This window comes from Salvelinus alpinus, chromosome 3 (genome assembly GCF_045679555.1).
Source record: "Salvelinus alpinus chromosome 3, SLU_Salpinus.1, whole genome shotgun sequence".
NCBI lineage: Eukaryota > Metazoa > Chordata > Actinopteri > Salmoniformes > Salmonidae > Salvelinus > Salvelinus alpinus.
Genome location: NC_092088.1, coordinates 39,686,646 through 39,703,669, shown reverse-complemented (window position 1 = coordinate 39,703,669; position 17,024 = coordinate 39,686,646). Strand labels below are relative to the sequence as shown.

Genomic DNA, 17,024 nt, shown 5'->3' with positions numbered 1-17,024 from the left:
CAGTACTCTAACCTAGAAGTGACAAAAGCATGGATACATTTTTCTGCATCAGTTTTGGACAGAAAGTTTCAGATTTTTGCAATGTTACGTAGATGGAAAAAAGCTGTCCTTGAAACAGTCTTGATATGTTCGTCAAAAGAGAGATCAGGGTCCAGAGTAACGCCGAGGTCCTTCAGTTTTATTTGAGACGACTGTACAACCATCAAGATTAATTGATTCAGATTCAACAGAAGATCTCTTTGTTTCTTGGGACCTAGTACAAGCATCTCTGTTTTGTCAATTTAAAAGTAGAACGTTTGCAGCCATCCACTTCCTTATGTCTGAAACACAGGCCCCCAGGGAGGGCAATTTTGGGGCTTCACCATGTTTCATTGAAATGTACAGCTGTGTGTCATCCGCATAGCAGTGAAAGTTAACATTATGTTTTCGAATGACATCCAAGAGGTAAAATATATAGTGAAAACAATAGTGGTCCTAAAACGGAACCTTGAGGAACACCGAAATGTACAGTTGATTTGTCAGAGGACAAACCATTCACAGAGACAAACTGATATCTTTCCGAGAGATAAGATCTAAACCAGGCCAGAACTTGTCTGTGTAGACCAATTTGGGTTTCCAATCTCTCCAAAATAAGGTGGTGATCGATGGTATCAAAAGCAGCACTAAGGTCTAGGAGCACGAGGACAGATGCAGAGCCTCGGTCTAACGCCATTAAAAGGTCATTTACCACCTTCACAAGTGCAGTCTCAATGCTATGATGGGGTCCAAAACCAGACTGAAGCATTTCGTATACATTGTTTGTCTTCAGGAAGGCAGTGAGTTGCTGCACAACAGCTTTTTCTAAAAAAATTGAGAGGAATGGAAGATTTGATATAGGTCGATAGTTTTTTATATTTTCTGGGTCACGGTTTGTTTTTTTCAAGAGAGGCTGCACAGGAAGCAGCTCTTTCAGTATGCAGTATGCAGCTTGAAGGTTTAGAGGCCATGATTATTTTCATCATTGTGTCAAGAGATATAGTACTAAAACACTTGAGTGTCTCTCTTGATCATAGGTCCTGGCAGAGTTGTGCAGACTCAGGACAACTGAGCTTTGGAGGAATACGCAGATTTAAAGAGGAGTCCGTAATTTGCTTTCTAATGATCATGATCTTTTCCTCAAAGAAGTTCATGAATTTATTACTGCTGAAGTGAAAGACATCCTCTCTTGGGGAATGCTGCTTTTTAGTTAGCTTTGCGACAGTATCAAAAATAAATTTCGGATTGTCCTTATTTTCCTCAATTAAGTTGGAAAAATAGGATGATTGAGCAGCAGTGAGGGCTCTTCTGTACTGTCTTTCCAAGCTAGTCGGAAGACTTCCAGTTTGGTGTGGCGCCATTTCCGTTCCAATTTTCTGGAAGCTTGCTTCAGAGCTCGGGTATTTTCTGTATACTAGGGAGCTAGTTTCTTATGAAAAATGTTTTTAGTTTTTAGGGGTGCAACTGCATCTAGGGTATTGCGCAAGGTTAAATTGAGTTCCTCAGTTAGGTGGTTAACTGATTTTTGTCCTCTGACGTCCTTGGGTAGGCAGAGGGAGTCTGGAAGGGCGTCAAGGAATCTTTGGGTTGTCTGAGAATTTATAGCACGATTTTTGATGCTCCTTGGTTGGGGTCTGAGCAGATTATTTGTTGCGATTGCAAATGTAATAAAATGGTGGTCCGATAGTCCAGGATTATGAGGAAAAACATTAAGATCCACAACATTTATTCCATGGGACAAAACTAGGCCCAGAGTGTGACTGTGACAGTGAGTAGGTCCAGAGACATGTTGAACAAAACCCACTGAGTCGATGATGGCTCCGAAATCCTTTTGGAGTGGGTCTGTGGACTGTTCCATGTGAATATTAAAATCACCAAAAATGTGAATATTATCTGCTGTGACAACAAGGTCCGATAGGAATTCAGGGAACTCAGTGAGGAACGCTGTATATGGCCCAGGAGGCCTGTAAACAGTAGCTATAAAAAAGTGATTGAGTAGGCTGCATAGATTTCATGACTAGAAGCTCAAAAGACGAAAACGTATTTTTTTGTAAATTGAAATTTGCTATCGTAAATGTTAGCAACACCTCCGCCTTTGCGGGATGCACGGGGGATATGGTCAGGTTCCTTGATAATTTGTGTGAGATTGAGGGCATCTAGCAGAGATTGTATGACGGCCGGGGTGTTAAGCATATCCCAGTTTAGGTCACCTAACAGTATGAACTCTGAAGATAGATGGGGGGCAATCAATTCGCATATGGTGTCCAGGGCACAGCTGGTGGCTGAGGGGGGGTCTCTAACGAGCGTCAACGGTGAGAGACTTGTTTCTGGAAAGGTGGATTTTTAAAAGTAGAAGCTTGAATTGTTTGGGCATAGACCTGGATAGTATGACAGAACTCTGCAGGCTGTTTCTGCAGTAGATTGCAAGTCCGCCCCCTTTGGCAGTTCTATCTTGTCGGAAAATGTTGTAGTTGGGGATGGAAATTTGGAGTGGAGGTAAACCTAGGCATTGAGTGATGATGAGAGCGTTTGCATCTCTGGAGGCACCATTTAAGCAAGGTGAGGTCTCCGCATGTGTGGAGGGTGCGACAAAAGAGCTATCTAAGGCATTTAGGGCGGGGCTGGGGGCTCCATTGTGAAATAATACAATAATATAATAATAATAACTAACCTTAACTTCACTAGGGTATGTGGGACACTAGCGTCCCACCTCGTCAACAGCCAGTGAAACTGCAGGGCGCCAAATTCAAAACAGAAATCCCAAAATTAAAATTCCTCAAACATACAAGTATTTTACACCATTTTAAAGATACACTTGTTGTAAATCCAGCCACCGTGTCCGATTTCAAAAAGGCTTTACGACGAAAGCACCCCAAACGATTATGTTAGGTCAGAGCTAAGTCACAGAAAAACACAGCCATTTTTCCAGCCAAAGAGAGGAGTCACAAAAAGCAGAAATAGAGATCAAATTAATCACTAACCTTTGATGATCTTCATCAGATGACACTCATAGGACTTACATGTATGTTTTGTTCGATAAAGTTCATATTTATATCAAAAGATCTGAGTTTACATTGCCGCGTTATGTTCAGTATTTCCAAAACATCCGGTGATTTTGCAGAGAGCCACATCAATTTACAGAAATACTCATAATAAACATTGCTAAAAGATACAACTTATGCATGGAATTTTAGATCCACTTCTCCTTGATGCATCCGCTGTGTCAGATTTCAAAAAAACTTTACGGAAAAAGCACACCATGCAATAATCTGAGTACAGCGCACAGAGACCAAAACAACCCAAACAGATATCCGCCATATTGTTTAGTCAACAGAAGTCAGAAATAGCATTATAAATATTCACTTACCTTTGATGATCTTCATCAGAATGCACTCCCAGGAATCCCAGTTCCACAATAAATGTTTGATTTGTTCGATAAAGTCCATAATTTATATCCAAATAGCTCCTTTTTGTTCGCGCGTTTAGCCCAGTAATCAAAATTCATGAGGCGTGATCACTAGGTACAGACAAAGTCAAAAAGTTCCGTTACAGTCCGTAGAAACATTTCAAACGATGTATAGAATCAATCTTTAGGATGTTTTTAACATAAATCTTCAATAATGTTCCAACCGGAGAATTCCTTTGTGTTTAGAATTGCAATGGAACGCAAGCTACCCGTACACGTTAATGCGGGTGGTCAGCTCGTGGCACTCTGGGAGAGACCTTACACAATCCCCTCTCATTGACATTAGGGAGAGGCATGAGTAGCCGAGTGATCATAGGGTCCAATGAGCAGCAATATGTGAGTCGGGGCTGTTCGGTAGTCGCTACTACGCTAGGCGAGCTGGAGACAAGGCGTTCAGAAAGCTAGCGGGCCGTGCCCAGCAGATGGATCTTTGGCGACGTCGCAACGGAAAAGCCTGTTGAAACCACCTCGGACGATTACGTCGGCAGACCAGTCGTGATGGATCGGCGGGGCTCCGTATCGGCAAGAAAGGGTCCAGGCGAATTGGCAAATAGGTATTGTAGCCCAAGAATTAGCTGATGGACCTCTTCGGCTAGCCAGGAGATGGGCCTAGCTCGAGGCTAGCTCAAGGCTAACTGGTGCTTGCTTCGGGACAGAGACGTTAAGCCAGGAGTAGCCACTCAGATTGCAGCTAGCTAGCTGTGATGATCCGGTGTAAAGGTCCAGAGCTTGCGGTAGGAATCTGGAGATGTGGTAGAGAAAAAGCATTCCGATATGCTCTGGGTTGATATCGCGCTGTGCAGACTGGCAGGTATAGACCGAGTTGAGGCTGGCTGGTGTCCCGAGTTAACGGTGAAGACCGCTAGCAGTGGCTAACTGACTTCTGGTGGGGGTTCCGGTTCTAAAGTATAAAAATAGCAGATCCGTACCACATTGGGTGAGGCGGGTTGCAGGAGAGTATATTCAGTCCGTGGATGGAAAGTGAGATTAAAATATATACGAAATATATTTGGGAAAAAACGAGAAACTATTATTTACACGGGACAAGACAAAACACACGTCCGGCTGCTACGCCATTTTGGGATTAAGTGTGTTCTTGGGAGTAATCTGTGTTCTGGGCTTGATTACTGTGGCCTACAGACAGACACGAGACTAAACAGATTCTGTGTCTAGATTTATATTCACCCATCTGACTGGGCTGCTAAGAAGTAAACTTAGGAAGAAAATTAAAGTTGTCTACTTTCCCACAGTTGGCAATGGCTTTAAGATGTTTAATTGACTTTAATCAGCCCTGGAAACTGCACACAAACATGTAGGACAGCTTTAAATGTGTGTAATAAAGGCAGAGCTAGAGTATGGGCGCTGGGTGGTGTTAATTAATTTTAAAAAATTATATTATTTAACCTTTATTTAACTAGGCAAGTCAGTTAAGAACAAATTCTTATTTACAATGACGTCCTACCCCGGCCAAAACCTAACCCGGACGACACTGGGCCAATTGTGGTCCGCCCTATGAGACTCCCAATCACAGCCGGTTGTGATACAGCCTGGAATCGAACCAGGATCTGTAGTGACGCCTCTAGCACTGAGATGCAGTGCCTTAGACCGCTGCGCCATTCGCGAGCCTTCCCGAGTGCTGACAGGCTGAACCCAGCTCATTTGTTAGCCTGATGGGCATTAGGCCTACTCATGTTCCTACTCTCAGGGCCGGGCCTCTGGTTGGTGCAGCATCACAATAGTGGATTTACACCGTGGTGTATGTGTTTGGATGTAGCTCACCACTCATGTCATGTTTTTCCTCTGCTAGTTGTGAGCAGTAAGCTCTGTGATTTCTAGTAGGAGAGGAGAGTGCAGTTAGCTGTAGCACTGGTATGCTAAGCTAGCTGTTTTTACATCAGCAACTGATCATTTCGACCCATCCTATCATGCGGATTTGGCCGGTGGTGTAAAATGAGGGATGGTGTGTCCTTGCTGGTCCTTCTGGGAGAGGATACACAAGTGGGTTGGAACAGTGTGCCAACCTGCCTGCCCGCCAATTAAGAAGTGGGATGCAGTTCTCTCTCTATCCCATCTCCCCTCTTTTAATAATCTTTATTATGGAATCTGCTGCCAAGCGCTAAAATGAATTGCTCAGCTTTCCGTTTTGCCAATAGACATTAAGTGTGACCCAGTTCCCTCTAGCCGGGGTTGGCGCAATGTTTAGGCATGGAGAAAGCGTAAGGGATTCCGACGCTGTCATCAAAATATGCCCAGATTAATGTGCTCAAGCTGGATCAATCTGGTTAGCAAACAAAGGCACAATCCTGGAAAGTGGCAGAACTGTCAGGACGCAGGAAACCAATATATTCATAACTACTTTAGGAAATTAAAAGTTTTTGTTCCTCGTTTAGCCTTTGGTAGCTTTGAGGTGACAAATGTCACCCTTCCATTGTTCGTTCGGGTCTCTGTAGCCAGCTGAAAAGTCCACTGCAGTCCTATGACTGCCTTGCACGCTAAGTAGAGAGCGAGAAAGCCGCCATCTTGGACTGAAACACCAGTGTTCTTACATTTCAGACCTAATGTCATTCCTTTCTCCAAAAATAGCATCAGCACCGTCACTACAGGCATTCAGTGAAAATCATTGATGGAAATACCAGTCGATGGAAATACATTTGACTGTCGTGTGTATCGGTCTATAGGTACATTTGCATAATTTAGTGGAAATAAAATTGGCGCGTGTGTATTTTCGTTAGTCGTCGTATAGCCTATCTTATTTATCCAGCACAGCTATCACACACCTGCACAGCATATTTTGAGCGGGATTTCTGCTGCAGCTCCTCAGCTCATTACTGCTGGAGTGAAACGTGCTTTAATAAGCCCAGTCACTGTGCAACAATTCTAAATTCAATCGTGTATTAAAGGGCGACTGCACTTCCTGTTTTTCAACAATGCTCATTAAAAAATGCTTGCGGCCATGATTGAAGGAAAATTTGAGATATCTTGGGGGTGTGGTTTGATGTGGGTGTCTTTGCCATGCAATCACAACAAACAAGTGCAGTAGTGAGTACAGGGAGTCAGCCAAGATAGCTTTTGCTATGGAGAGAATGCCATTTTCAAGTTGAGGACTTCTCCCTTCCTGTCTCGCCATCAAGATGGTCAGCTAATTCAGTTCTATGTGTAGGCTAAAGCCTGCTCTGACCTTGTGTTTATACAGCGGGCTATCCTATCTAGCTCTGTAAAATTGATGATGGCTAAAGCCAGGGTCTGGAATGTGTTTCATAGGACACTCGTTTTACAACACCCTGCTACAACAGTAGCTTGCAACTTAGTTTCAACGTTTCTTCACATCATGTAAATGCATGTTACCGTGGAAACAGTATCAACTGTGAGTTGAATGCCCAGTCACGAGTCAGCTCAGCTGTCCTTCAACACAATATTCTATTCTAACTGACTAGTTTTGTCTCGCGTCATCTCTCCTTATGTCCGTTGTTACATCTTTCCCTCGGTACAAATCCCAGAACTACTAATATCGGCTAATGTACATGTGGACATTGCAAAACATCGTACAGAGTGTAGATACAGAGTGTGTTCTTGTTTACAAAGACAACACATTTTATGCTGTAAATATCAGATTGATAGGACAGTATTGATAAAGACATCATGCCTAGCAAATAAAAACAAGTTGTGTGAAGAGTACATCAGCTGTCTAATCAGAACTAGAATGCCATTCTATTCGTCTATTTGGCCAAATCTAAGGATTTGGCTGGCAAACCACACACTGACATGCACAGCTCTCCGGGTGAGGTTCTATCCTCAAATCTCCCATAGTATTGTTCACATATATACATATTTTGCAGATGTTATCGCGGGTGTAGTGAAATAGTTATGTTCCTAGTGCAGTAATACCCAACAATACAATACAAAACAATACACATAAGTCCCGAAAATGTAAAGAAAGGAATTAAGAAATATAAATATGAGAACGAGCATTATCAGTCTGGAATATAAATCCACTATATATACAAAAGTATGTGGACAGCCCTTAAAATGAGTGGATTCGTCTATTTCAGTCACACCCGTTGCTGCCAGGTGTATAAAAATCGAGCACACAGCCATGCAATCACCATAGACAAAAATTGGCAGTAGAATGGTCTTACTGAAGAGCTGAGTGACTTTCAATGTGGCACCGTCATAGGATACCACCTTTCCAACAAGTCAGTTGGTCAAATTTCTACCCTGCTAGAGCTGCCCCAGTCAACTGTAAGTGCTGCTGTTGTGAAATGGAAACGTCCAGGAGCAAAAACGGCTCAGCCGTGAAGTGGTAGGACACACAAGCTCACAGAGTGCTGAAGCGTGTAGCATGTAAAAATTGTCTGTCCTCAGTTGGCAACACTCACTACCGACTTCCAAACTGCCTCTGGAAGCAACATCAGCACAATAACTGTTTGTTGGGAGCTTCATAAAATGAGTTTCCATGGCCGAGCAGCCGCACAAAAGCCTAAGATCACCATGTACAATGGCAAGCGTCAGCTGGGATGGTGTACAGCTCTCCAACATTGGACTCTGGTGTATGAGGAATAATGGTCTGGGGCAGTTTATGGTTCGGGCTAGGCCCCTTGGTTCCAGTGAAGAGAGATCTTAATGCTACAGGACACAATGACATTCTATACGATTCTGTGCTTCAACTTGTGGCAACAGTTTGGGGAATGGCCTTTCCTTTTTTATCATTACAAAGCTCCCATGCACAAAGCGAGGTCCATACAGAAATAGTTTGTCTAGATCGGTGTGGAAGAACTTGACTTGCCTAGACAGAGCCCTAACCTCATCTCCATCAAACACCTTTGGGATGAATTGGAACTCCAACTGCGAGCCAGGCCTCATCACCCAACATCAGGGCCCGACCTCGAATGCTCTTATGGCTGAATGGAAGCAAGTCCCCGCAGCAATGTTCCAACATCTAGTGGAAAGCCTTCCCAGAAGCCTTGACTAGAATACAGTATATACATATGACGTGGGTAAAACAGTATGTCAACATTATTAAAGGGACCAGTGTTCAATGACTATGTACATAGGGCAGCAGTCTAAGGTGCAGGGTTGAGTACCGGGTGGTAGCCGGCTAATAACAGTGACTAAAGTTCAGGGCAGGGCGCTGGGTGGAGGCCAGCTAGTGGTAACTATTTAACAGTCTGATGGACTGAAGATAGAAGCTGTATTTTCAGTCTCTTGGTCCCAGCTTTGACGCACCTGGGCTGTCTCCGCCTTCTAGATGGTAGCCAGGTGAACAGGCCATGGCTCGGGTGGCTGAGGTTCTTGATGATCTTCTTGCAGTTGCCGTACCAGGCGGTGATACAGCCCGACAGGGTGCTCTCAATGGTGCATCTGTAGAAGTTTGTGAGGGTCTTGGGTGCCAAGCCACATTTCTTCAGCCTTCTGAGGTTGAAGAGGTGCTTTTGCACCTTCTTCACCAGACTGTTTGTGTGGACAGACCATTTCAGGCTGTCAGTAATGTGAACGCCGAGGAACTTGAAGATTTTCACCCTCTCCAACTGCGGCCCCATCAATTTGGGGGGGGCACCTTGACATAGAAGGAGAGGTTATATTCCTGACACCACTCCGGCATGGCCCTCACCACCTCCCATACATGTTATGGACAGGTGCAGTCAGGTAGCCAGAGGGGTGGAGTACACTCAACCCATGTGTCCAGCAGGCAGAGTGCAATAACAACAGGCAGATGTGAGATGCAGGAGGATGGCACTCTTCTCATACCACTGTAGACAACTGTCCAATTCAAAGCTTCCTCTAAGCTTTGCATTGGTCAGTAGCCTACAGAGTAATATGAGAAGAGTGCAATTGCTGAACATACAGTTGAAGTCGGAAGTTTACATACACTTAGGTTGGAGTCATTAAAACTCACTTTTCAACCACTCCACAAATTTCATGTTAACAAACTATAGTTTTGGCAAGTTGGTTAGGACATCTACTTTGTGCATGACACAAGTTATTTTTCCAACAATTGGTTACAGACAGATTATTTCACTTATAATTCACTGTATCACAATTCCAGTGGTTCAGAAGTTTACATACACTAAGTTGACTGTGCCTTTAAACAGCTTGGAAAATTCCAGAAAATGATGTCATGGCTTTAGAAGCTTCTGTTAGGCTAATTGACATAATTTGAGTCAATTGGAGGTGTTGGATTGGAGGCTTTCTACAGTATTTCAATTAAAAGGACAAAATTACGTGTTTAAGTATTATATTGTTTTTGTAGTGACAGGGATTTTTTTTTTAGCTCACATAATATAATTGAAACATATGCATTAAGGTGTGTCTAATATAATACATGTTGTAAAAACGAATGTAGACATTAATAAATGCATTTCTATAGCTTCCAAAATATATTTTACAACGGTGGGGGAGTGGCAAGATGGAGGCAAGGTGGCTTCAACACAGTGCCCCTATACTAGTCATCTAGTGTATATATAAATCATTGATTCTGACAAGCAGTCAATGCACAACAATTCTTAATGCAATAGCAGGAAAACACTCTTAATGCAAAATAAGTTTTAGCAAATTTATTTTGAAAGCAGTTTTGAGTTTAAAAAGAGAGGGGGATCCCAGTTTTCCATTGCTACCACATTTATTCCTCTACTCCTTTTAATTGCGTGCCTGGCATTGTTTTTCAAATGCAGTTTTACAACCAGTTTCAAGCATGGTTTACCTGCAGCTGCACAGAGCTCTTAAAGGGGCAATGGCGTCTTAAAAGGGCAATGACAGCCTACTTTGTAATAGAAAACAAATTTTTCCCACCAGTGAATAATAATTCATAATAATTTATATATTCACATTTTAAAATAATAATGATTAATAATAACAATCAGGATGTTGTGTCCAATAGGGTAAATGCAGATGGACAAACCTCATGATTCAGCCTGTACATTTTATAGCCACTATGCTGCCTCAGTTGGGCTACATGTGATAATGCTTATTGCTAATAGCACATCTGATAATATAGACCATGCATAGGCTATATACAGTTGAAGTCAGAAGTTTACATACACTTAGGTTGGAGTCATTAAAACTCGTTTTTCAACCACTCCACAAATTTCTTGTTAACAAACTATAGTTTTGGCAGGTCGGTTAGGACATCTACTTTGTGCAGGACACAAGTTATTTTTCCAACAATTGTTTACAGACAGATTATTTCACTTATAATTCACTGTATCACAATTTCAGTGGGTCAGAAGTTTACGTACACTAAGTTGACTGTGCCTTTAAACAGCACAGGAAAATTCCAGAAAATTATGTCATGGCTTTAGAAGCTTCTGATAGGCTAATTGACATCATTTGAGTCAATTGGAGGTGTACCTGTGGATGCATTTCAACGCTTACCTTCAAACTCAGTGCCTCTTTGTTTGACATCATGGGAAAATCAAAAGAATCAGCCAAGACCTCATAAAAAATTGTAGACCTCCACAAGTCTGGTTCATCCTTGGGAGCAATTTCCAAACGCCTGAAGGTACCACGTTCATCTGTACAAACAATAGTATGCAAGTATAAACACCATGGGACCACGCAGCCATCATACCACTCAGGAAGGAGACTCATTCTGTCTCCTAGAGATGAATGTACTTTGATGTGAAAGTGCAAATCAATCCCAGAACAACAGCAAAGAACCTTGTGAAGATGCTGGAGGAAACGGGTACAAAAGTATCGATATCCACAGTACAACGAGTCTTATATCGACATAACCTGAAAGGCCGCTCAGCAAGGAAGAAGCCACTGCTCCAAAAACGCCATAAAAAAGCCAGACTACTGTTTGGAACTGCACATGGGGACAAATATCGTACTTTTTGGAGAAATGTCCTCTGGTCTGATGAAACAAAAATAGAACTGTTTGTCCATAATGACCATCGTTATGTTTGGAGGAAAAAGGGGATGCTTGCAAGCCAAAGAACACCATCCCAACCATGAAGCACGGGGGTGGCAGCATCATGTTGTGGGGGTGCTTTGCTGCAGGAGAGACTGGTGCACTTCACAAAATAGATGGCATCATGAGGTAGGAAAATTATGTGGATATATTGAAGCAACATCTCAAGACATCAGTCAGGAAGTTAAAGCTTGGTCGCAAATGGGTCTTCCAAATGGACAATGATCCTAAGCATACTTCCAAAGTTGTGGCAAAATAGCTTAAGGACAACAAAGTCAAGGTATTGGAGTGATCATCACAAAGCCCTGACCTCAATCCTATAGAAAATATGTGGGCAGAACTGAAAAAGTGTGTGTGAGCAAGGAGGCCTAAACCTCACTCAGTTACACCAGCTCTGTCAGGAGGAATGGGCCAAAATTCACCCAACTTATTGTGGGGAGCTTGTTGAAGGCTACCCGAAACTTTTGACCCAAGTTAAACAATGTAAAGGCAGTATATGTAAACTTCTGACCCACTGGGAATGTGATGAAAGAAATAAAATCTGAAATAAATAATTCTCTCTACTATTATTCTGACATTTCACATTCTTAAAATAAAGTGGTGATCCTAACTGACCTAAAACAGGGAATTTTTACTAGGATTAAATGTCAGGAATTGTGAAAAACCGAGTTTAAATGTATTTGGCTAAGGTGTATGTAAACTTCTGACTTCAACTTATGTAGCTATTCTAAACTACGTATAACAGTTTCATGTAGAATAAACCATACTGCACATAATACTGTAGAAGCTGTGTTCTGCTAATATAACAATGTAATATAACAAATACACCTTCCTGTATAATGTCCTGTATAAGACGGGAGTTCCCTAAAATGTTTGAGGAATACACTGGGTACCCCCCTTATTGATCGTACCATTCAATTAAATAGTAGCAAAATACTATAAAAAGTCATGTGTGTCTTGTATAATTTTAATGCTAAGTCTCTCCTAATTCAGACATCAGTATCAACCTGTATTTCAGTCAGAGGACTCCATTTCAAAGCATCTGTTCTGCCCATCTGTAGAAAATCGAGGAAGAGTTGATGCGTGACATAGGTATTGAAGGGGTGATATTACTAAATACTTGTCATGCACTGTCTTATTGGTAATCACCCCTTCTGAGGTGTTTGTCAATGCATGCTGGGCATGGCGGCGTAGATCGGCTTCAGGCGCCTCTCGTCACAGATACTGGTCATGGAGGAGCCGGACTTCGGCTCCTATATGTGACCCTGCTCCTATATCACAAAGGGAGGGAGAAAGACTGTCACCATACAGTCATGGAAGCCAACAGTAAATACACAGTTCAACAGCCAATTAGAGATCCTAATTCACAAGGGACATGTGCCAGCATGGCACTGACTGGTTGGCATTACTCACTTTGACCCAGGACTAGTTCATTGGCACAGTGGAAGGGGGCACCTCCTTACAACATAAAAGACAAACGTATACACACAGCACTGGTTACATTGTCCGTGGTGGTTAGGGGAATTCCAGGACAGATAGTATTTTGATCATTGACCTGATCAAATGTGACCAACCTTATTCAAGTATCCTCCATTACTCTGAAGCTTGACTGGTGTCTGGCCACAGCCTTCTGTAACAGCTTCTGATATAGTACGGGGGTTCCCACGATGCTGCTGAACAACAAATCTACCAAGTTTTGTACAATATCACAATAAACATATAGCGAGAAAAGAAACTTTCTCGAGTTTGGAAGTAATTTATACGTTAGAGGAGTGGTCAGTGTACTGAGTTGGTCTCTGTCTGAAATCCCAGATCTAGGGCAAAAGCACTGGAACATTGTTAATGGGGGCGGAGGGGGTTAACAGTGGACTGTAGTGCCACGATGACAAGTGCCACGTAATCAGCTCATTGGCCTAGTTGAGGATCACTAAAACATTCCACATTCAATGTCAAACTGATGCTGTTGCCTCGGCCGACCCAATATATTAGAAAATAATCATTTTAAACCTCTACTTGAGGTTTTCAATTCATGACACGGCCCTGAATTAAGTTGCAATAGAAATGAACACAGCCCTGCTCAAAACAATGACGCAGCATTAATGTTGTCCAAGAAATCCTAGCCTAGTTTTTTTTTAAACCGAGAGCTCAGCTGTAGCCCCTGATAAGGACAATCCTTTACATCGCATCAGAGAACTGATGTCCCCTCTCTCCCTTTAGTGTTCTCCACTGGTCTCCTGCTGCTGGTATTAATAGTATCTGGATGGGCCCGTGTGGGCAGAGGAGGTTGTCTCACGTCCCCGTAAATATTGCATGGTTTCCCCCGAGTGCTCTGGAATGCGAGAGAGGAATGATGAAGAAAAAAAAGGGAAGATGGAGGTCATGGCTGTAACTTGACAGTGTGTCTGACAAGTGGACATATGTGACGATATTTGTTAATTTGTATAGGTAGTTGTAGTTTTCATTATTTAGTAGTTTTATGCTGTTAATCAAAGTTTTAGTTGTGTTATTATTAATATTATTAGACAGTTGACATAGTTGTTACTAAGTATTGTTTTTCAGGTTTCTTTTACATTTGGATACAAACAAGATATATAAATATGGGTTACTAGCCTATATATAACAGAGGGTGGCTGCCTGATCTGGTCTTTGACACAGGTCTGTTATTAGGGTAGAGCGATGTATTTATATCTCTCTCGCGTTGTGAAGGTGTTCCACAGCCATAGTAAAATTGGTAGCGTTCATCTAAAAACTAGTTTTGGTCCTTCAGGACATTTTGAGAATCCATTCCGCTCCTCTCCGTCTGAGCCTCTGTCGCCACACATTCCAGTGTCAATGTTTCCCAATCAAACCCAATACCTCGCATGCTTTTGCTCTGAGCACAACAGGAATGCTAAAGGAAGCTCATTCTTTTCATCATTTCCTCATGGCTGAACTTCAGTCACCTTGCTCATTGTACTTTAAGAATGTCTCAGGCGGGTGTGTGTGTGTATTTGTTGTTCTTTGTTTATTCTGTGTGCCTTTCTTTACTGCTGAAGTTACCTTTCTCGTTGAATATCTCACGAGTGTGCATGTAGGCCTATGTGTCTGCCATGCGTTTTCACTTTGCGTATGTTTTTCCTCATTGTACTTCAAGTAGGGCTACTTTCGTTGTAGGTGAATTACACTGGGTAGGGTCAGATAGAGAGAAGGGTGGATGGTGCACACTGTACACTGAGCATTTTACCACCAGGACAGCAGCAACCATCTTATGACCCCTGCTGGAGAGCGAGACATTCCCAAACTGCAGAGGTGTTGTCTGTTTTAGTACTCTGTGTTTTTTACTGGTGCTCTTCTCCGCCTCTGCATGAGCTATTTGTAGCATTCTAGTATTTAAAATAAGTGAGAGAGAAAAATGCTCAAATGAAATGAGTTCACACGAAAAGGCCTGTGATTGAAAACCAACAGTTAAACAGGGTTTTCTGTAGCAAAACTGTTTTCTACGGTGTGCCCCTCCAACCTTTTCTAGCATGAGAAAAATGAAACGTTGCACGCTACTCAGTTTTTATAGCGTTCAAATAGGCACATTCTTCTCTTCCTCTACCCTGCAACTCTTTCCCAGGTCCTTGGTATAAAAGAGATGTGTTTTCTGTCAATATACCTGGTAATTAACTAAGGGGTTCCCATTAAATTATATTTAGTGTTTTCCTGTATTCTGTTTTCTCTATTTTATTTTTCCTGATTTGAGATTTTCCCCCCCAGTTTTTACTCTCAATATTACAATTATTTAGAGAGAAACAACAAAAATGGATGTTCTGAATCCATGGCAACGCTTAAGTCACATCAGAAGACCACTTTTGGTCGAAACACAAAGTGTAATTCCCCTTTTCAATTACACATCTAGCAAGAGAGGAATGTGTCGGTCTCGTGACTTTTCTGCAGAGTTTGCAAAACAATCGCCGTCGAATTTGAGGAAATAATCTAGAAGTAGTAGATATTGTTCTGTCAGGTAAGCCTTCTTTGCAGTTAACATTTAATTGAGAAGGTTTTGGGGGGAAAACCTGTCTACCCATAAGATGGTTATCACTAGCATCGCTAACTGGCTACATACGGAGTGATGGACAAACACGTGCATCAAACAGACAGACGGGAACAATATTGCTGGACATTTTATTGGCAGATAGTGTAAAGTTTGGCTTTTTAAGCCAATAGTGGCTAACCAGGGGTGAGAGAACATCAATGTGGCTTTAATTGGATAGTAGCCGGGAGTTTTGTTAATGACAGTTTGCGGTTTTGATTGACCAGCTACTCATAAGTGGGCTGAGAGCTACTGGTAGCTCGCGATCTACCCTAAAGAATATGACCCAGGCCATAGAGGGGGGAAAACAGCCTGTACGACCCTGTTTTACAATTTGGAACAAATGCCGTATAGCCTTTTTCACACACAAAGTGGTGTGTGCAATCTATTTTCAACTCTTATGTCCCTGTCTCCCTCCAGGGCCAGTGGTGTATGTTCTAGACCTGTTTGACCGGCTCATCTCCAAGGCCTGTCCCTTTGCCGCCGCCGGCATCATGGTGGGCTCCATCTACTGGACCGCCGTCACGTACGGGGCTGTCACCGTCATGCAGGTGAGACCACCACACACACACACACACTAGGGTTTCCGTCAGGAAACAACGGGACCGGGAAGATTTTAATTTACCGGCCATTTGAGAAGTTTACCGGGACCCATATGCATTGGATGCGTAACCCGTAAGGGCGTCCACCAATGGTACTCAAAATGACAGAAATCACATTTAAAGATTATGGTAACTCATCTTAACAGAACATGCAACTCCTGTTATGAAGCAGCCAATAAAACATCATTTTCAAACATTTGCCGAAGTGCAATTGTAAACAGCGCATCTGATGCGAGCAGTTCCATATTAGAAACTTAGAAAGCGGGGGAATCTACAGATGCAACAACTAGAATGGGTTGCTAATAACCTCAACAAGTCTTCTCGCTCAACTGTGTTTATTTTCAGCGAACTTAACATGTGTAAATATTTGTTTGAACATAACAATATTCAACAACTGAAACATAAACTGAACAAGGTCCGCAGACATGTGACTAACAGAAATGGAATAATGTGTCTCTGAACAAAGAGGTGGGGGGGTTAAAATCAAAAGTAACAGTCAGTATCTGGTGTGGTCACCAGCTGCATTAAGTACTGCAGTGCATCTCCTCATGGACTGCACCAGATTTGCCAGTTCTTGCTGTGAGATGTTACCCCACTCTTCCACCGAGGCACCTGCAAATTCCCAGACATTTCTGGGGGAAATGGCCCTAGCCTCACCCTCAGATCCAACAGGTCCCACACGTTCTCAATGGGATTGAGATCTGGGCTCTTCGCTGGTCATGGCAGAACACTAACATTCCTGTCTTGCAGGAAATCATGCACAGGACGAGCAGTATGGCTGGTGGCATTGTCATGCTGGAGGGTCATGTCAGGATGAGCCTGCAGGAAGGGTACCACGTGAGGGAGGAGGATGTCTTCCCTGTAATGCACAGCATTGAGATTGCCTGCAATGACAACAAGCTCAGTCCGATGATACTGTGACACACCGCCCCAGACCATGACGGACCCTCCACCTGCAAATCAATCCCGCTCCAGAGTACA

At 42.7% G+C, this 17,024-nt stretch overlaps 1 protein-coding gene across 4 annotated transcripts in view; it reads left to right on the top strand.

Annotated features, from left to right (window-relative positions):
- LOC139570696 (E3 ubiquitin-protein ligase MARCHF5-like) overlaps positions 1 to 17,024 on the top strand; it is a 63,112-nt gene that overhangs the window by 34,348 nt on the left and 11,740 nt on the right. For all 4 annotated transcript variants that reach the window (XM_071392819.1, XM_071392818.1, XM_071392817.1 and 1 more), the window contains one exon: positions 15,862 to 15,992. In XM_071392819.1, coding sequence (XP_071248920.1) covers positions 15,862 to 15,992 — 131 coding nt within the window. The remainder of the gene's footprint in view (positions 1 to 15,861; positions 15,993 to 17,024) is intronic.